The 21,631-nt window shown below is 47.1% G+C and overlaps 1 protein-coding gene across 1 annotated transcript in view; it reads right to left on the minus strand.

Moving 5' to 3' along the window:
* Nucleotides 1–21,286, minus strand: part of IRS1 (insulin receptor substrate 1) — a 63,106-nt gene extending 41,820 nt beyond the window's left edge. The window contains exon 1 of the mRNA XM_045775267.2: nucleotides 16,451–21,286. Coding sequence (XP_045631223.2) covers nucleotides 16,472–20,185 — 3,714 coding nt within the window. The 5' untranslated portion in view covers nucleotides 20,186–21,286 and the 3' untranslated portion in view covers nucleotides 16,451–16,471. The remainder of the gene's footprint in view (nucleotides 1–16,450) is intronic.
* Nucleotides 21,287–21,631: the final 345 nt, after the last annotated feature.

Here is a 21,631-nt window from a genome sequence, read left to right on the forward strand (position 1 = left end):
TCTTTCCTCTGCCCCTCCCCACTTTTGTGCACTGGCAAGCACGCACATGCACTCTCTTTCAAATAAATAAGTAAATCCTTAAAAATGAATGACAAAACAAGTCTGCTTGAAAAAACATTCTACAAATATTCATGACTTCTGCTACCTGGTTTTCAAGCACCTTTAAACTTCCTGGACATTTTAAAGAACCCCAAATTGGGGGCACCTGGCTAGCTCAGTTGGGCAACTTGGTCTCAGGGTTGTGAGTTTGGGCCCCACACTGGGTGTAGAGATTACTTAAAATAAAATCTTTAAAGAACCCCAAATTGTAACTGTTTTGGGTGCATTTTTTTTTATCAAAAAGTTGGATGATGGAAAGTTTCTTTCAGAGGAACTTGACTCTGTAATTTCAGCAAATGAATATATATTGTATTTGAAACCCGGAAAGTCATATCCAGTTTAATTATCATTTCTAATCACTTATGAAACGTTTTATGTTTATGGCTATTTTCTTCTAAGAATTTGTTTAAATTCATTTCCAGCCTTATCTCCTCTTTTAGCAAACTGACTAGTAACAATACCAAGGTTGTTATGATTTCCTGTTTTATCTTCTGCACATTTAAACATAGTCATTATGTTTTATTTTTTAATTTGTTTTTACAACCTTACTGTCCCTTAAGTCGATTTTATATGTATGTTTAAATCTTTGGATAAAATAAAATTTATATACCCAATTAAAAAAAAAAAAAGACAGGGGCCATCACTTGTCACCACTAGCAAAATCAGAAAGAGGGAAATGCTCTCCCTTGACAATAAGGGATTTAAGTTAGTTATAAAGACATTTCCTCACCATAAAAGCTTTAAACCACTAGAAAGAGTTACCTCAAACTGTGGGATTTCCTCTTGTGGTATATGGATCCAACAGGATTATGCCTGAAGATCCCTAATAGTAAAATAAACAACAATATCGAAATAAAAGCTTTTTATATAAGAGTAGTTTCAAGATTTTGGTCTTTCCTTGCAAACATTTTGAACAAGGAATAAATGTCGAGAAAAGCAAACATACTAAATACTTTTCCAACAGAATTTCAGACAAAATTTCAGAAATGATGGGTATTACACATTACCAGTTTTGCATAATAATGCTCAAAAGAAAAGCCTTAATACCCAGTGAAAATTACTAACCTCAATGCTGCAACATAAGCTATGATTCATGATACCAACACACACATGTGGCCATACTGTGCCAATCCCCATGTTTTCCAGGGCCCCCCCAGAGGTATCACATACTCTTCACCCTCTTTCCCTAGTTGTCATCTGTTCCAGATCCTGGCTTTACATGTAAGACCATCTCTTCCAAGCAGACACATATCAATTTCAACCCTTACTTCCTTCTCTCTCATATACTGCCCCATTACAGCAGAAAAAATGTGACTTTGCTCCATTTATGAGTCACAAGGTAAACTTAATCATAACTGATAAGCCATGCAGAGTACACATGACGTACTTACAACCAGGCAAAGGAATTGTGATGAATTTTAAGGTAAAAGTGTATGTACAAATCAATGTTGTCAACCTCTCCAGTCCACGACGTGGGCCAGACACCCTTGTCCTGTCTCTCAGTGGGTCTCATTTGTCTTCTGGGGAAGCTGATCCTTGACAGCCTTCTCCCTCAACCAGTCCCTAAGAAAAGAAGCTCTATGAGGGCCTGAATTAGTGTCTTTTTTCTTTACATTTGCTAACTCCAGAACTTAGGAATATGCCTGGTACTCAGCAGCAACTCACTAACTCCTTGCTGCATTAATGAACCAGAACATTCTCTCATGTCTGGTCTATAAACATTTGGCTCGTTGGCAATTGCCCACCACTATCTTTACGACCAGTTATGATTTCTTCAAATGTCCAGGTTCAGTAATTGCAGCAGCTTAATTATGGAATGAGCAGAAAAACTGGAGACAAGTACCCACCAAGTGGGAGGAAGCAGTAGCGAAGTTAAAAACTCTCTGTCCTCCTGCATGGAATATGATTCTGGTCTACAGATAAATGAAGTGCTGGCATACTTCCCATACTGTGGTTTAAAAACATATGGTCCCACATTCATTCATTCAGTATCTACAACAAACAGTATCTACCAAATGCCAAACTCACTGCACTAAGCATTCGAACTTAGTCAACCACGCTGGTGGAGAGAGAAATAGCCTAGCTTGATACCAGACGCATACCTGCTAGAAAACACTACTAAGTTTTAGAAAGGAGCATACATGTCAAATGACTGCCAAGGGCCAGGAAAACGGAAATCCTCTTTAAAATAAAATAGAACACATTTATATTACAGATGTTGGGGAGTTGTAGGGTTTTAGAACAAAGGGTGACAAATGCTTTGCTATGTGTCACATTGCTTGGATTTTACATTTTAGCTTAATACTTGAAATATCAAGCAATATTTAAGAAGACTTGCTATCAGATAGAATACACATTCTATCACCGTGGCCGTCAACACAACCCCGCCTCCATGAAGTGTGGAAACAGAACACAGGCAAACAAGACTCCTATCTTGGCAATTAGGTTCAACTTCCCAGACCAAGCTTAACACCGTAGCTAACAAGTGCCACAGCGGCAAAACGCACTCACGGAAATTTAATTCCTTTTCCCAGATCTTACTGGCACTTGAGTAGAGGGGCTAACTAGCAACCGTTAACTCAGGAGAAGAAAAGGCACGAGTACAGGGGACAAATGAAAAGGGGACTCTCCGAATCACGCACGGAGTAACTGGCCTCCTTTTAAAAATAGAGGTAACTATGATACAATAATTATTTCTCAAATCATTTTCTCATCGCTTTTGGTATCTTTAAACCTCAGTGAAAACGCTAAGCTCTGACCTACATTTGTAAACTGCAGTTAACATCAGAACAACTCTACTAGTACAAGAAAAGGTGGTAAAGGACTGTTGGAAGCCGAGAAATAAATCTCCTCAAAACAAAGCAAAGTTTCCTTCAGTCTATAAGAGAATGGTTTGGGGGAAACAGAGGAAGTATTCCAGGATTTCAGATGCAGGAATGATGCGGTTGTAATTAATTTCATCGAAGCTTCCATTTCTAGTCCTATCAGATGGCAAGAACTTCTGTCATTTTGTTTGATTCATGTGAAATCTGAATTTGAATTTGATTTTAAGATTTTATTTGAGAGAGAAAGAGCACACGAGCAGGGGGAGGGGCAGAGGGCTAGGGAGAAGCAGACTCCCCGCTGACCAGGGAGCCCAAAGACATGGGGCTTAATCCTAGGACCCTAAGTTCATGACCTGAGCTAAAGGAAGACCCTTAACTGATTAAGCCACCCAGGTGCTCCTTGAATTTGATTTTTAAAATATCCAGTGAATGAAATGGTTTGAGGTACCCAGAATATATCCACAGCATTGTTTCTGTTTGGGACTTTTCTAAAGCTATCCTCTGCCTTGATTCAACAACTATCCTCCAGACTGTTGATAAACAAGTTTTTAATTTGGCAAGGGTTACATGGGTCCTCTCCTCCTCAGACACTGGCATCTGCTCTCAATGAGCTCACAATTTTTATTAGCAGAGAGTGCTGGGAAATGAGTAATTAGAGCAAGGATGGGGGTTTCCATCCCCACAGGAAGGGGTAAACTTTTTGAAAGCAAGGAGGGAGAGAGGACAGTAGGTGTACTTGAACTCAGCCAATAACATACTCTAAATGTTTGATCATTTAAATGTATCGATTTTACAAATGCAAACACAATTTGACTTACTTTCCATAGAAATACCTTCTCAACTCTACAGAGCTAAGAACTCTTACCTTCCTAAATACTTCTGCCACTATTTTTTTTAAATAATATTCCCCAAGTCCCCCCCTCCAAACAAAGACCTAAGGTGTTCTTATCTAGTGAATAACTAGAAATCACCTCAACTGGGGTGAAGAGGGAGGAGTGGAATGGGGCTCCATTCTTACAGAAGAGACACATTAATTTAAATTGCACCTACCAGTAGCCATTGAATTAGATCGAATTGGGTGGCATGGGTTTTTGTTGTGTACTAGATAATGCAAAGACGCTTTCCAAGAGCCCAGCTAATACAGCATGGTGGGAAAAAGGCTTTGAAGACACAATAACATTCTTCCAGCTTTCAAGCTAGAGGCTAAAAGCAGGAACAAACCATTCCCTTTTCCGACTTGAGACACATTCCTCACCCAGTTCAAAGGCCCGAGAATCAACAAGCCTGTACACTGTCTGACGGCTGTCCCTTGTAGGAACTTGTGAGGGGCCAAAGGCTCAGGCTGCAAAATATTTTTAAAGACCTAGTTCTAGGAATGTAACCTTTTTTATTGGAATGCAGTTTCCACTCCCTAACCCTCCTCACCTCCAAACACACACACACACACACACACACACACACACACACACACTACACAGGACAAGCTTAAGCAAAAGGAAAGTTTTCATTATAATCCCAATGACTTCCAGGGTATCCTACCAATGGAAGTAAAATATTTTCAGAAGTCAAGTCATTACCCATTCTTTAGAAAAACATGTAATATTTATATTCCTTCATCTAACCAGAGGGAATGGGATCAGCTTTGAAAGGAAGGTATTGTTAACTATGGTTCAAAGAGTGCCTTGGAATTGGGAAGGGGGCAGAAAGGGCAAGCCAATGAGGAGCTGGGGGGTGGGGGGTGGGTGGGAACTGCCAAGATCAGGATATAAATACACCGCTCAACAGGCCCCTCCAAACCCTTTATGGACTCCCCCCCCCCCCATAGGAGGTAGGTTACCCAGTGTCCCAATTTTGTTTTGTTCTGTAACCTCAGGAACTTTAAGGCATTCAAGGTTCTGGTGTCGGAAAAATGTAAATACTGGCTGGTAAGAGATCTGAGACAGGGTTCAAGAAACCACCGCCGTGGCTTTGAGTGGGATACTGCCGACCATCCGCATTGGTTTCCCAAGAATCAGCAACTCCGCATTACCAGAGTCCTTACCTGTGCTCAGGTGGGAACACTTCTTTCAAACCACTGAAGTCTTTTTTTTTAAGATTTTATTTATTTATCTGACAAAGAAAGAGAGAGAGAGAGAGAGAGCACAAGCAGGGGGAGCGGCAGAGGAAGAAGCCTGATGCTGGACTGGATCCCAGGACCCTGGGATCATGACCTGAGCCAAAGGCAGATGCTTAACAACTGAGCCACCCAGGCGCCCCATCAAACCATTCAAGTCTTTGGTTCCATTTCACCCATTGCTCCCCACCACTCCCCACTAAAAGCCTGGTTCTCTAAGCAAGCGCTGCTCTGGTCCAGCTAGCTGTGTATGTGGGGAAAGGGCAGTCTGGTGAAGAACGGAGGGAGGACGGTACAAGATGCCTGATGTCCTCCTGTGGCTCTGGGCTCCTTTCTAATACCACATTTCATCTCTAGGCCTGTGGGAGCCACCTGAGGACTGCTAGAATGTGTTGTCCTCTGACCTCGGGCAAATAGCGTAACTATTTTCACCAACCACCAATGGCATTAAAAATACAGATGACAGTCTCTGGTAAGAAACCTCGGTAGTCATTTTTCACGTTTTTCTTAGAGGTGAACTTCCAGCTTCCACTCATTCTATAAAAGAGAGAATCAAACTCTAAAGAAAGATCTGCATCTGTGATATAAAAATCCTTGCTATCCCTTCAAGAACCTGAATGACAGGACCACATTATTTACTATTTTCTCAAATCCTTTCTTGTCCCCACACTTTGCAGTAATGTAATTCATTGTTCCCTTCTTTGTTCTCTGCCTCCTACAAGCACCAGGAAGACAGCAACACACCTATTTCGGTCCCCAGTGCCTGGCTCACAGTATGAACTCAATAAAAGTTCATTGAGACAGTATAAGCTTTCCTGTTTCTCAAAGAAAAATTAGAAAGAAAAAAAGTGATACCACCAATATGAAGGAAATCATTGATATTTCACCCAAAGCTATTTTAACATTATAAACATTATAAACATTTAAGAATCACTTCATCATAGGCGTTCAACATGCGACTGGATAAATAGTCAATGACGGTATACATAACTGTGTTTATAAATACACTGTACAATGTATAAATCAGACACAATGGCTTCTCCCATCAAGAAGTAGGATCTATTTTTCTTTTCTTTTTTTTTTTTTAAAGATTTTATTTATTTATTTGTCAGAGAGAGAGAAAGCACACAAGCTGGGGAAGCGGCAGAGGGAAGGGAAGAACCAGGCTCCCTGCTGAGCAAGGAGCCTAATGTGGGGCTCGATCCCAGGCCTCTAGGATCATGACCTGAGCTGAATGCAGCTGCTTAACTGACTGAGCCACTCAGGTGCCCCAGGATCTATTTTTCTATTCCCTGAAACTGGGCATGGCTTTGGGACTTGCTTTGGGCAATGGGAGAGGAGCAAATGCGATGTAAGCAGAGGCTTGGAAAGTACTGGTGCCCCCCTCTCACTGCTGCGGGTTGCTCATTCAAATACTATGTGAAGTTTGAGTCAGCCCACTCTGGGTCAGTCAAGAGCAAGCACCACTGACAGCCAGCATCGTCCACCAGACAAGTGAGGGAAACCATTCTACATCAACCCGTCCTCGGCCAACTGTCCGACTGTCCACGTGCGCTTCCCCAGGTGAGACAGGCACTGCCCCACAGAACACAGCCTCCGTTACCAACCCTCAGAACTGCGATCTAACAGATGACTGATGTTCTAAGGCCATTGGTTTTGGGGTGGTTTGTGACAGATCAAAGCTAAATGAGGCATACATCTAAGAAACTAGCTTGTTTCATAGACTAAACTCTTGAACAGCTTTCTTAAAAGTTTCTGCATGTTGCTGAATTCCATTCCTCACTGCAGATGACCTGGAAGAAAACTGGTATTACTGTTTTAGCATATCCTTATTGACAAGTTGCCGGAAATGATACAATATTGATCACTGAGACTTAAAGCTCATTATCATATTCTTGAAAGTTTCTATTTTGTAATGATAACTACTCCATCCTATTCACCCTATACGTGGACCACAATCAGCAAGAACATCAGGGCATCAGTTATAAATGTTTTTAACTATTCGAGGTCCTCTCTGGTTCAAAGTAGAGATTATCAAAGTCATACACACGGTAATATGCTTCTTAGGAGATGGAACAGATTCCCTAAATTCCACTAATTTCCTCCAAAGTTATCAATACTTGGAGTGAGAGAAAATTACTAAACAATTTATTCTATTATTTACAGGTAATTCTTCTGTCTAAAATAAGCTGCTCCCAGAATTTGAAATGGTTTTGCCATGCTTTCTGCTTATTCCAATAGAAAGCTTTAATTCTTCTGAACTCTTGAAAATATGAGACCTTGGTGACCAGAACGTCTTCAAAAGGCTCCTTAACCTTTAGAGTTAATCCTACCACACTATATTAAGAACTAGTTATTCACTCCGGTGGAGGGGCAGGGAAGTGCTGACATGCTACTGCAGAAGGACCAGGGGAGAAAACAGAGTAATAAAGACTCACACTTAGACACCTTTCCCTTCACAAATGGTTCAAAATTAGAAAAGCAGATCATTTCCCAACTAATGCTTTCCCCCCATCACTGGGTTATACTAGATGATGCATTTTTATAACCTGAAGAGTCTCAAGAGGCATGGGAAGTACAGACTCCTTTTCTCTTTTCCTTTAAAAAAAAAAAAAAAAAGCAGTGAGTCTACTGTAAGAGCTATGTTGTCTGCTGTGTTCCTTCAGTGCAAAACGTGGGGACTCTAAGCAATTGGGCATTTCACCAACTTTCTATTGCTAAGCTTCAAAATTTATGAGCAGTTCATCTCTGGAAACATAAACAAAATCCAGCATTGATGGTGGCCTATGAGAAGAGAAGCTGGAGAACAAGAGTGGGAGAGAATCTTATTTTTCACTTTCTACCCTTAAAAAAATTTTTGAAACTACTTGAAACTTATAGTATGTGCATGAATTGCCAACACCAAAAAATGAAAGGGAAAACACAAGTGTGAATAGACCCAGCACGCTATCATGGTCTTAGGTGGTCTTAAAAAAAAAAAAAAAAAATGCTTTTTTAGGTTTCTGTAGGAAACTACTCTGAACTTACAAACAAATACGACTGCACGTCATCAAAGCAGGAAGAGTGCAAGTGAACACACTTAAGAAACAGCAATGACCAAATCTCAAAGGAGATTATAGTTCCAGCCAAAAGCAAGCACAGGAACCACAGGTCAGAGGGTTAAAGCCTTTCACTACTAAAACTAAAAACCACCCACCCAAAGGGAAAAAAAACATTCTCAAATGGTGAGCTTCTAGGATGGAAAGAAAAAACGACAATTTCTTTTGCAGCCCCACCTTTACCCCATGCTTCCTACTCATGAACTGTTCATTTAACACCTGGACCCCTCTCCTGGCTGCTTCATTGGACAAAAGAGCCAAAGATAGCTTTTTCTTGCTTCTTGCTAATATTATATTTGCCAGCTGAGTATCCAAAAAAGGGCCACTCTTCCAAATAGTTTCAAGAGCCTTGTGAGCTATTTAAGTAAGCTGGTGTTATTGCCAGCCAGGAAGCCAGGGTTAGAATGATTCAGAAAAGCATAATACTTTGAAGTAGATGGGCACTTTCACCCAGTAAGTATATGAAAAATGCTGACTTTCATGGATTACATATCCTGAATCTTGATTTTTTTTTCCCTCAGATAAGCTGTGCCATAAGAAATTTGGTAATTACTTGGATGAACTCCCTTCACTACCTTTTTCCCCCTCCTTTCCATGTGTCCACCCCCATTCTCTTACAACAAAATATGTGTTATTGGAACACAAGAGGTGTTCATTGCTGTTTACTGAAGAAAAAAGGGAAAGGGACCAACAGGAAACTGAGGTCTGGGGCCTATTTGAAGACAGAGCATTCATGCTGAGGTTGGGGGGCAGGTGGCCTCTGATCTTGAACCAAAGAAGCTAAGGTTCTTCTGATTATTCCCACAATCCCTAAAATTCAAGGGTAAGTATGATTATTTCCGGTATCCTAGCAAGCCCTTCAAATTATTTTAAAATAAACAGGGACACAATCATTGGAGAATAATAGATGAATAATAGTGGAAGACAGAGTAATTACTGAATATTTTGGAGACCTTTAACTGCTATATTGTTTACAAATGTCTTTTCTTACATTTTCCTGTTTCACATGGATCCATAACCTTCCTAAAACTAAGAATCATGACTTTCTATGCAAAATAGAATTTGTTTGCCATGCTAGATACGTTTAAAGAAAAAAAAAGAGAGAGAAAGAATGTTTCTTTAATCATTTCAACAAACATAACACAACTATCAATTTCTCAAGATTAAGTGAAACTGTTCAGCAACATGACCTAAATACGTCAGGGCGGATCAGAGAACTCGCATCAAAGTATTTTTCGGTCAACAGAAAACAAGAGGGAAAGTTTATGAACTTGGGTTTACTGGCATCTTCTTCAGGCCAACCAATTAGCATCCAATGTATGTGGCTTTGGTTCAAACAGGACCGGGGTGGATGGCAGAAAGTGACACAGAGTGGGCAGCAAACAAAGGATCAAACATGGAAAGGCAAAAGGAAAACAGTGAATACTTACTAGTAAAACATTACTCAATTAAACATTCAGGGTGGGGGTAATAAAACCACAAATTTCCTCTCTGCTTGAAGATAGAGTCGATGATCCAATTAAAATTATAGCCTGACCAATATATTCAATTCTACTGCCGTCATGAATGAAAATGCAGAAAGGGGCTTAAAAAAAAAGAAAAGCTGCCTTTTCAATATAAACACATCATTTTTAAAAGTTCTATTATTCAAAGATCACTGGCTCATTGAGGAAGCACAAATAACATTTAACCAACCAACTTTATTTTAACAAATAGATTATAGCAGAGCCTGCAGCAAGAATATTAAGATGGAAAATGTTCCTTTCCCCATAGATGACAGTATCTTATACTCATCTAATCCATCTTCTCCTTTTTTCTGTGAATCAAGAATGGGAGAGATGCTACCATTTCCACGATAGAAGACAAAAGCACGATGGAAGACAAGAACATCTCCTGACCATCATTTAAAAAAGCTTTACGATAACTTTTTTTTTGCAACTATTTCATATTAGTTAGAAACTAGCATGCTATTATACCATACACATATTAGAATGTAATTCTGTTAAATTAAAATTCAAAGTAATTACAACTTCTAAACATGTTTCAGTAACATTTTAAAAAGTGCTTTTTAGTGTTTGCCGCATAGCTATGGACTTGTAAGGCAAGGAATAATAAATCAAGAATATAATTGTAAATGTGGCAAAAAGAGTTACAGAATCTTTAGTGTGAAACTGACTTCAAACTGAACTCACGAGACACTATTTTCCTTGAATACAATTTACAGTACCTCTGTAACAAGAGGAAATCATTGGGAAAATAGCTTTCTTTAAAACAAAACCTTACAATTGTGAAGTGTTCCATTATCCTAAAATTACCAACCCACCAAAATAAAAGGAAACATTTACATACTATATAGCAAGAAATATATATGATTGTAGCAGAAGGATTGGAAAAGAATAAGTCAATGAAATTCTGAATGAAACAGTCAATAGACTATTCTAATGAATTACGCAATCCACACAGAGGTACCCAAAGGGCCAGAACTTCTGAATACATTGGCAACTTGACAGCCAAGATAATAACAGGTCGGCAAAGCAGTATACAGCTCAACTAACAAATCAAAAATCCTAAAACACAAAAAAGTTGGACAACATTCATGCTGCCGGCAAGAGAAATAACTGAGCTTTTCCATACACCTGACAGAGAAAACTGAAACCGAACAAAAAATTGTGGAAGACTTCCTATAGTCCTCAGTTGGCCTCTCAGATTTCCTTTCTATTCACTCAAGTGGTTATTCCTCACTGAAGGAAGGCTTCTGATGGTACAAATGAGAAACATTATCCATAAACAGAACACCTGCGTAAGAAGGGGTGATTTCCAGTAGAATAAACAGAATAATGTCCTGGACATGGCTTGGTTAAAGCTTGACCTGTACAGTGGGGTGGTATGCTTCCAACGGTTGACCTTAGGACGCAAGGAACTAGCTGTTGACTTGCTTCTCACACAAGTTTGATGTTTTTAAAAGGGAGGAGGGGGAGGAGCTCAGTTCAGTCTAGAAAAGGCTCCAAAAATTCAGACTTGTGTAGTCTGTGGAGGGATTGTTATAAGGTCTGTTAAAGTCTGCTCCCCTCCAAACCAGAAAGGTTAAAATAAGTCCTGAATCAAACCATAATGAGTGATGCAAAAGCCAAAACAAGAAGAAACAGAATATTCTAACGTACTTCATTATGACCCCATCAACAGCTTCTTCAGAAAGAATCCTCATTACAACTGACCCATTAAAAAATATCATTCTCTCCAAAATATTCCTATGTTTAGTGCTGCAAAGGAGGTCAGAATAATTTAGAACAAAATTCTCAATTACTGATGAGGAAATAGGTCCAGAGAAATCAAGTGACATGCCCAAGGTCACTTAGCTAGTGAAGGGTACAGGCTGTGTTATGACTCAAGTTCTCTGGCTCCCAGGAACTGCTTTTTCCATTGCATCATTCAAGATAACATAAAGCTATTTTCCAGGAATTTTGATAAACCAAACAAACAAACAAAAAACCAAAAAACAAACAAAACTAAACTAAAAAAAAACAAAAACAAAAAACCAAACAGCAGGGAACAGGGGAGGCATGAAGTTTTGAATTCCAAGTCCCTTACTGTAGTAGGCAATATACTAGATAGTATTTATCTGGGTGGCAATCAGAGAAATGATTATAGTATGTGGAATTTTTTACAGATTTTTTTTAACATAAAAAGCTATTTAAACAACAGTAGAGATTAAGAAGATTGTTAGATGCTCCAAGTTTTCTTGAACAACAGAGAAACTCACCCACCGCTCAGAAGCAGCATGAGGCATAGCATTTACACCAGGGCAGTCCTTCTTCCTTACATTCACACCTACGGAAAAACGCTGCCTTGGGGGCTTATGATTCAGTGATGCATGAGGGATGCTGGCTGGCTGGTGAGAAAGACTTATTAGAGAGGGGAAGGGAAGGGGAACACCTCCATTAATTTCTCTCTTACTTTCCTTTATTTTAGAACGGAAAACTGGAACAAATGTTTCATCCCATAGAGCAATACACCTCACATAACGTTGGTTACGTGAGGGCCACAATACAAACCTAGCAAGCTTTCAGGAGGTTAGCCCAGCCAGCCCTGAGGAGCTGTCACGTGGGCTGTCACTGGTCAAAAACAAATCTGGTTTTGAGAGCTTAAGCAGCGTTTCCTCCAACCTCAGTACCAAACTCTACCCAGGCCCTTGCAATGAATCTCTGGATTCTCATGATTTGCAAGCCATATCCGGCGTTTTCATTTCACTGTGAGCTCCCCTGGGCCTAGAAGGGTCAGTTTTTGTTGATCTTATCCGGCTCTGCGCTTTGCAAACTGCAGCCGCTCAATATATAGTGTTGACCCTAATACAATTTCCAGCCAAATGAGTTTTTCCTGAATGATCCCCAAACAGTGCCAGCCACAGCACTTGTGTTTCCTTCTCCGTTTTTTTTTCCCTCCTCCTTCCCATTAGTAAGGGACGTAAATGTTAGAATCTTTAGCCAACCCAATCAATCCTACAACCACGTGCTCGTGAATTTCCAGACAGGAAGATGAAGGAACGTGGCGTCGTAGTAAACCGTAGTAAAGAGAGGAGGGAAACAAAATGGGGCACGTCACATGGTCATGGCCTGGATTTTTCTCAATTAAAAATAAGAGGAAGTGTGTGTTTCCGGCCTCTGTCAGTGGGCTGGTTGGACTTTCTCATTCCTAGGATTCTGGGCTGGATGCACGAATAAGGATGAGTGCATAACATCCTCTGGGAGGGGAGGGGGGCGCGTATTTGGCTCAGTTCCGCAGGCACCAGAAGGAAGAGGTGGAGGGAGAGTTGGGAGGGCTGGTGCCCCCGACGCCCAGCCCCGGGGGCCACCGCTGGACCCAGGTCCCAGCCCCAACCCCCCAGCCCACCTCCGGCTCGAGGCCCCACCCCGCGCCCGCCGCAGCACGGCAGATACTCGCGCTGATTGGCTCTGGCAGGAGCCAATCAGGGCCCTCCGCCCCCGCCCACTCAGAGCCAGTCCTGCACCGAGGGGCCGGGGCTCACCAGCCTCAGCGGACCACGCGGCGGCGGGGCGGGGAAGGGGCCGGGCAGCCCGGCGCCTCCAGGCGACCGGAGGTGGGCGGGGTGGGAGATTTGTGAGGGCGGCCTCAGCCCCGCTACAGATTCCCCAACCCCCGGCTAAAGGGGCTCGGAGGAGGGAGGGGAGCCAACTGCCAAATAAATAGGGAGGAATGCAGGAAGCGGAGGTGACCCGGGAAACGGGAAAGTGCCAGAGCTGAGACGGTATGCGCCAGACAAAAAAGGCCACACAGGGAGGGGAAGGGAAGGAGGGAGAGATGGGAGGTAGTCCTGGAGGTACGGAATCCTTGAAATCACAACAAGCAAATGGAGTGAAAGGAGGAGAAATGCCCCCCCTTGGGGGGGGGCATAATAAAATGACAAAAATAAATAAATAAAAGGCACTTAAACGGGGGCGGCTTGGGGCTGTGCCTTTGCCAAAGCCTGCTCTATGTGCCCGAGCTGCGATTTCAAAAACTACAAAACAAATTTGAGGTAAAAGCGGGTTAAGGATAACTGGGTTGCCGTGTCCTTTCTGCCCTCTTTCTTGGGCTCTCAATCCACTCTCTGCAGAGAGGAGGCCACAAGGACTGCGAAATTCTGAACTGGAGAAAAAGAGAAAAAAAGACAAGGCCAGAAACATGAAGTAATAAGAGGTGGGAAACAAAGGGAATGGGAGAAGGGGATGCTGGAAAGCAAGAACTCAAAATCAGAACGAAGTTAGAGGCGGCACCGGTTGACAAAAATTGGAAACTGGACATGGGGTCAATGAGAAGGGCAACCAGCAGTCCTGAGCACCTGAGCTGCCTCACAAATGTTCTCCTTTAACAGACAGGGAAAAATATTAGACAAGCCTCAACGTTTAAAAACGAGGGGTTAGGAGAAAGCACACACCCCTTTCAGCACCCCTGCCTTTCCTGTTTCAGGTTTTACCTGAGCCATGAGCAAGAGAGGCAGATAGGAACTGCTGAGGAAGTTAGGAAAAGGATGTTTCCACAACCAAAATACTCATTCCTAGGAAAAGCTGTTTGCCAAGGCAGGTCAGATTTTTTTGTTTCAGATGATAATTGACGATCAGATCACATCCTTAAACTCAACAGGGCAAAGGCAAGGGAGAATTCAGGATGGAAGGGTGTCAAGTAGCATTTGGTGCCTCACTTAAAACACACCACAAACACCTCTCATCTTTCCATTTACATCTTACAAAATACACACTGTAGAATTTTTCTGGCATGGGGCTGTCAAAGCACGGTGTATTGCTACTCCAAGATTATTGGGGATATGATGATGTTTATTCCAGCATATTACACTCTCCCTAAGAAAGCTTAGAAGATCGTTTTGCTTTGGTCAGTTTGTTTTTAATGTACCCGCCACATAAAGAGGATTTTATTTTAAAGCTCCTTTAAAAGACGAAAACTCTATGTGGTCATCAATTTCTTTCAAAGCAAATATTATTTCTTCTCTCTATAAAAAGAAACCTGTCCAAACTAAGAAAACAGGTGAGGAAAATTTATTGTTTCCTAGCCTCTTCTTTCGTCTTCTCTAAAATGAAAATTTTGCTTCTGCTGGGTTTGTTTCCTACAAATCCTCATTACTTTATAAATGAAACACTGTGCAATATAAATGGTTAGAGTATTAGAGGGATTCGCATTCCCAAAAATGTCATTTTTTTAATCACTTAAAAATAACCAAAGTTTTTAACTGTTGATGTTGACAAATATAATCAAATCTCTTCTAGTGAATCACAAAAATAAATACTAAATGCTAATCAAATGATGCCTGGTATCACCGAAAAATCTTAGTCTGAATGTTTGTGTACCTATATCTTGTTCTAGAAAACAGCGAATGATATGGGTCAATTATTAGAAACTGGTTAGGATCAAGGAGACTGAGACCACAGAACAAATACCTACCAACAGGAACCCAATGCACAATTTCTTATGAATGGACACATATTTAACAGCTCATTCTATGAAGCATACATCAAAAAGACTATCACAAGATAATCAGTTTGTCAGAATAAAACGTTTCCAAACGCTGGAAACTTCTGCATTGCCAACTCATCACATTATTTGCAAACTATACTCCTCTCTTCTTCCCACAATTATGACCACCAGAAAATAGGCTCAACAGAATGAAGGACAGGCAAATTTCCTATCACAAATGTTTTTCATTTTCAATAGAGCCTTAGCCACTGAAGACGTAAAGCCAACTTTCAACATGTACTGATATGTTTATTCCTGCGCTTAGAGGCAAACAACAAATGCTCTAAAAATGGAAGAGTACTCCTAGCCTTTACATTGAATGCAAAACAAAACCAAAGCCCTGCATTTCCCCAACATAATACTCCTTCTTTTCAATGTAAAAACGTTAAGTAATTTTACAGAAGATGTACAGTAGCCCCCAAATGATCTGTGTGATGTCTCCCTGCAGGCCTTTGCAAGAACAGACAAACTGTAAGGCAGACACGCTGGGATGAATTTCCATAACTCTTCACTAATAACGAGTCCCAGACACATGCAGACTTCACTGCAGACTCCGTGCAAAAGCAGCCATGCCTGTGAGGTGGTGGGTTGGTGTGTGAATAATATTTCACAAATCCTGGCTCAGGAGCAAAAAAGAGAATGTCACCCATAATTACTTTCTACAGAGAGTCATAAAGAGACAGGTATATCTCCCTAAATATGTAAGCCTAAACAAGCTCTTACTCTCAGATCTTTTTAGGGCAGCAAGAATAAAAAGGGATGTTTCCACTGCTATTTATGTTGCCTTGGTATTGTGAAATCACAGAATTAAAGTACACAGAGCAACTTGATAAGATCACCCTTAAGAGCTCCAAGAAACTATCTGAAATGAAAGGTTTGGTTTAGCCCCTGTGCTAACAAATATTTTTGTAGAGCTGTTCCTTCTAGGGACTGACCTAAATATATAGTCAAAAGAAAACTTCAGTAAAGAGAAAAAGATACTTATATACGAACTCCACAAGCCTCAGAACCGGTATAGGCCATGTGTTTTGAAAATACTACAATAAGTACTTCACTTGGGAGCCTCAAACGAAAGGCCTCCTGGACCGTGGCTCCAACAGGTTTATTGGACTGTCAGCCAAGTGTCCTGGTGGAGGGAGCACCTTGTGTGCCCTCCCCTCCCCCATCCTGTGAAAGCACTCCCTAAGGAAGCAATGGGAAGGAGAGGAAAGGGGCCTAGGCAAAGAGGAAGAGAATTCCAGCACAAGGTTAAAAGCAGTTTTGTCTTCTGACTTTGTCACCATGAAACGCACCTGCTGTGATGTCCAGTTGAGCTACTGGAGGTCCTCTGGCTGCTTCTGGAAACTGATGCTGGCATAGGCGCTTAAATCCTCGCTGGAGCGGCTGGTTGAGCTGCTCTCACTGCTGCCCAGAGGCTGATGAGGGGGCGGGGGCAGGGGCGGCTGCGGTTGAGGGGGGCGCTCCTGAGGGCGCGGTTTGAAGTCCTTGACCAAATCCAGGTCTATGTAGTTAAGCCCGTTCTCCAAACCCCCAGCAGCCCCACACACTTGGGCCGGCTCCTTGGGGGCTCCCCCGAGCTCCCCAGGCCTCAGCCACACATTCTCAAAGGAAGCAGAACTGTGGCGTTTCATATCCTCTGTGCTGCTGCTGCCACCACCGCCGCCCCCTACGGCAGCCCCCCCTCCAAAGGGCACCGTGTTGCCCATCCGGGTGGCACTAGGTGTGGAGGAGAAGGTCTCAGAGCTATGCCGCCTCCGGCACCCTTGTGGGTCCGCACGGATCACTTTGGCACTCTGGTTACGGTTGGGACTGAGGTTCACCCGGGTGAAGGCGCTCATGCCCCCAGGTCCCTGTGGGCCCCCCAGCAGGGAAGAGCGGGCCACCAGCTCCCCTGCTTTTTGAGGCGCAGTGGGGGAAGCAGAGGCTACAGAGGATGAGGAGGGAGCCGCCGCGGTGGCTCCTGGAAGGCTGGCCTCCTCCACAGCAAGGCCTGTCCGCATGTCAGCATAGCTGATGGGGGCAACTGGTGAGGTGTCCACGTAGCTCTGCGCCGGACAACCCATCTGCATGGTCATGTAGTCCCCCCGGCTGCTGGGCACTGCCCGGGTAGGCCTGCACATGCTAGCAGCCCCAGGGGGTGCAGGGCCCGCTCTGCCTGCCTGGACCCCGGCACTCTCCTGCCAGGTCGCCCTTCGGCCTGGCCCCAGGTCCATGTTCATGTATTCCTCAGTGCCAGTCTCTTCCTCTCTGGGAGCTGGCTGGAGCTGGGATGGACACCTGACAGAAGGCGAGCTGCGGGAAGCCACAGGACCAGATAAGTAACACGGCTGATCACTCCCAAATTCAATATTCACATACTCCCCTGGGCTCTTGGGCTCCGGAGCGTGCAGCAGGGACGGCTGTTGCTGCTGCTCTCGGACCCGAGGTAAGGTGCTGGCCTTGGGATCCCCCAGGGACAGCCTCGTGGGCCGAGCCAGGCGGCTGTTGGTCTGGGCAGCTGTGTCCACCTTTCGAGGCAGATGGGGCTGCAGGACCTGATGGTGGATATGTGGGAGGCCAGGATCCGGCCTCACCCCACAGTATCCCCCGCCCAGGCTGTCGCTGCTGGTGGAGGAGGAGGAATCTTCTGCCGTTGCAGCATAGAGAAGGCGACCAGAGCTGGAGGAAAGGCGGAGGTGCTGGTGCCGGGCACTCTCCTCCAGCTCCCCAGGGCGCTGGGTGTGCTTAAAGGACCTTGGCAATGAGTAGTAGGAGAGAACTGGCTTGTGCTGGGGGTCCTCTGGGCCGTAGTAGCAGTCGGAGGGGCTGCTGGTGTTGGAGTCCCCCACTGGCGACATGTTCATGTAGTCACCAGTACAAGACAAGAGCTTGCCACTCCCGCTCTCTGCGGGCAGTTTGGGGTGCGGCAGGGCATGAGCGTGGTGGCCCCCTACCCCATTTGTCCATAGCTTGCCATAGCTGCTCCCAGAAGGGGCGGCACTGCTGCTGCTGGGCCCGCCTCCAATGTCAGGAGAGCAGCTGCCGCTTGGGGACATCATCATGTAGCCATTGGGGTCCACTCTCTGAGGATGGCGTCTGATCGGGTTGATGATCTGCTGCGGCGCAGACACGCTCTTGGGGCTCATGGGCATGTAGTCCCCACTGCCCTTTCGGCTGCTGGGCACTGGCGCCACTCCTGGGGACATGGGCATGTAGCCGTCATCAGTGTGGAGAGTGGATGTGTCTGGGCGGTGGTGGCCCCCACGCCTGTCCAAAGGGTGCATTTCCAGACCCTCCTCAGGGTAGGAGTGGGTGGGCACGAAGGCAGAGTGCCGGTAGCCAGGCAGTCGGCCTCCACTGCCACCTCCTGGCGGGTAGGCAGGCATCATCTCCGTGTATTCCTCAATGGAAGCCACAGAGGACTGGGATGGGGTCTTCTGGTGGGAAATGGTAGGGGATGTGCCAGCAGAGTGAGTCCGCTTTCGGAACCGATTATCCAGATCTGCAGCACTGGCCGCTTCATCCCCAGCCAGGGCAGGGCTCGTGCCCAAGCCAGCTCCTGGGATGTAGCGGTGACCGTTGCCACCCCGAGGCAAAATATAGTGACCATTGGGGGCGGTGAGGGTGGAGGACCCCTTGCCTCCCATGCAGATGTAGTTGCTCAGCTCCTCCTCACCGCGGGCCGGTGGGGTGTGGCCCAGGGAATCTGGGGTGACACTGCGGAAGGAACTTCGGAAATCGCAAGGGCTGGAGCCATACTCATCGGAGGAGATGAAGCCGCCATCGCTGGGGGAACCGGACACAGAAGCACTAGACCGCCGTGGGAAGAGACAGTCCGAGGTGGAGCCGTGGCCACTGGTGCTGCTGGACGACAGACTGACCGGGCTGGTGGCGGAAGGTGAGCAGCGAGAAGAAGGCATGGGGATGGAGCGGCTGTGGTTGAGAGGGGGGTGCAGCCGGGAGCTGCCGCGATGACGGTGGGCGTGGGTCCTGTTGGTGCTGGGACTCACAGGGCTCCCGTCCACCGAGGCCGGGCGGGACATGGTGCCTTCGCCATCGCTGGACGCTCGCACACGGAAGGAGCCCTGCTTGCCGCCCACCATGCTGGCCGGAGAGGTGGCGGTGATGCTCTCGGTGCGAGAGCGGCGCGTCAGCCCCACCTGGCTGGGTGGGGGGTTGTTGAGGTGATGCCTGCGCAAGGGGACGCTGATGGGGTTGGAGCAGTTGGAGGAGGACTGGCTCTTACTTCGAGGACGGAACTCATCGCTCATGGCCCGCATGGCCTCCAGGATTGTCTCGTGCATGTTCTGGGCCACCACAGAGTCATCCACCTGCATCCAGAACTCCCCAGGTCCTGTCACTGCGGAACGGCCCACTTCGATGAAGAAGAAGTTCTCTGAGTGGCCGCAGCGTCTGATGTTCATCAGCTGCAGCACCACGGCCGCCGCCTCCGAGTTCAGCTTCACGAAGCTGATGGTCTTGCTGGTCAGGCAGAGTCGGTAGATGCCAATCAGGTTCTTTGTCTGACCCAGACCTTTGGGTTTCAGGATCACCTGCCAGACCTCCTTGAACGCAGGTCCTGGGGGCACGTCCCCGTAGCTCAAGTCCTCCCCAGCCTCCCCGAGGCCGGAGCTGCCGCTGCAGCTGCCCCCACCGCCTCCTGCCCCGGGGGCCGAGGCCCCGTCGTGGTGGCCCTTGGCCCGATTGTGCAGCTGCAGGAGGGCTTGGTACCAGCTGTCCTGCTCGGCCTCGCTGTCCGCCGCGATGGCAAAGTGCTCGTCCCGGGTGTAAAGGGCCACCAGGTGCTTGTTCTTGGAGTCTGCCCGCTTGTTGATGTTGAAGCAGCTCTCGAGGGGGATCGAGCGTTTGGGGGCGCTCGACTTGTGCCGCCACTTCTTCTCGTTCTCGTAGTACTCGAGGCGCGCCGGCCCCCCTGCCTCGCTGGCCGCCCGCAGCACGAAGAAGCGCTTGTGCATGCTCTTGGGTTTGCGCAGGTAACCCACCTTGCGCACGTCCGAGAAGCCGTCGGTCTCCGGAGGGCTCGCCATGCTGCCGCCGCCACCGCCGCGGAGGAGAGGGAGGCGCCGAAAAACAACCGGGTGGGGGGCGGAGGCTCCTCGCCGCGGCCCCGCACATGCAAACAGGGCTGGAGATCGCCGAACCCCCGACTCCGAAAACCACGCCGCCCCCCGCTCCGGGGAGGGGCAGCCGAAGGGGGACGCAGCTGCTGCGCCAAGGAGATGGCCTCGGCCGGAGTTTACGGGCGTTTCATGCCCTGGGGGGGAGGCAGTGCGTCCAGGGTGAGTGAAGCCCGGATCCTCCGAGAGCCAAGTCTCCTCACAGCCGCCGCGGCCAGGAAGGGGCGAAGATGCATCTCTTGCCACTCGGGCTGGAGTCTGGCACAGGCGGGCGGCGGCGGCGGCCGGGGGTCCCCGCGTTGCCCCTCCAGGCGCGCGCGCCTTCCCTCCTGAGTTCCCCTCTGGAAGTAGCGATTCCCGAGGCAAATTAAATATCCTTGGGCAGGGGGAGGCGAGCTGCCAAGTCCCAACGTTGCACGGGGTTCTCCCTCCTCCTCCTCCTTCGCCTCCTCCTCCGCCTCCTCCCACCCCCCAACCGCCCCGCCGCCACCAGCCGCCCAAATACCAGCTCAATCGCAGAGACCGCGGCGCTGCGGCTGTTGCTGCTGCTGCTGCCGCCGCCCGCGAACGGGTCTGCTGCAGCCCCCATTCGGGCCCATCTCGGCAGGCGGAGAAAGTGCCTTTTCCACGCAAAACGCTATTAGGCAGCCGAGGGAGCTGGGGACGCGCCGGAGGGACAGGCTCATCCCTGCCCCTCGCTCCAGTCGGCAGGGGAGGAGGGGAGGGGACGAGGGCGGGAGGCAAAGGGGGAGGTTTGGGAAGGAGTCGGGGAAGACGCCTCTTCCCCGGGAGGCGCTGCCTCTGCAGTTACTTCTCTCCTCCTTCCTCCTCCTCCTCGGAGAGTTGCCGAGAGCCCCAACCAAAACAAGCGGCGGCGTCTGGCTCTGCGCGCCGGCCCCCGCCGACCGCGCCGCCGTCTCACTCGGAGGAGAAAAACACGTGACGGAGCCTCCGCGCTCCGCAGCCCGGCCGCCGCCGCCGGGAGGCTCCCGCCCGGGTCTCTACATTCCCGGCCGAGCCCGCCCCGCGCCCGCCCCTCTCCGCCCCCCGGCCGTGCCGCAGCGGCGCCCGCGCTAGGCCCCGGCGCAGCGCTCGGGCAGCGCCCCTGCGCGGCCGCCCGCCCCGGCACAGAGCCGTCCTCCCCGTGCGCCACCCAGGGCGCCCCCGGCCCGCAGGAATCCCCGCGGCGGGTGCGGGCGGGTGTGTTTGGGTGGCTACCCGAAAGCACGAGGGGAGTCTGGGAAAACGGCGGCGGGGGGGCGAGCTCGGGAAGACGCAGGAGTGAGGGTGGGGGGCGACGGGGGGGCACTGCGGCTACGGGGCCCTGAGTGGGAGGGTCCAGGGAGGAGGGGGCGC

The sequence above is a fragment of the Ursus americanus genome, chromosome 1, assembly GCF_024610735.1.
Source record: "Ursus americanus isolate L20-20 chromosome 1, mUrsAme1.1.p, whole genome shotgun sequence".
NCBI lineage: Eukaryota > Metazoa > Chordata > Mammalia > Carnivora > Ursidae > Ursus > Ursus americanus.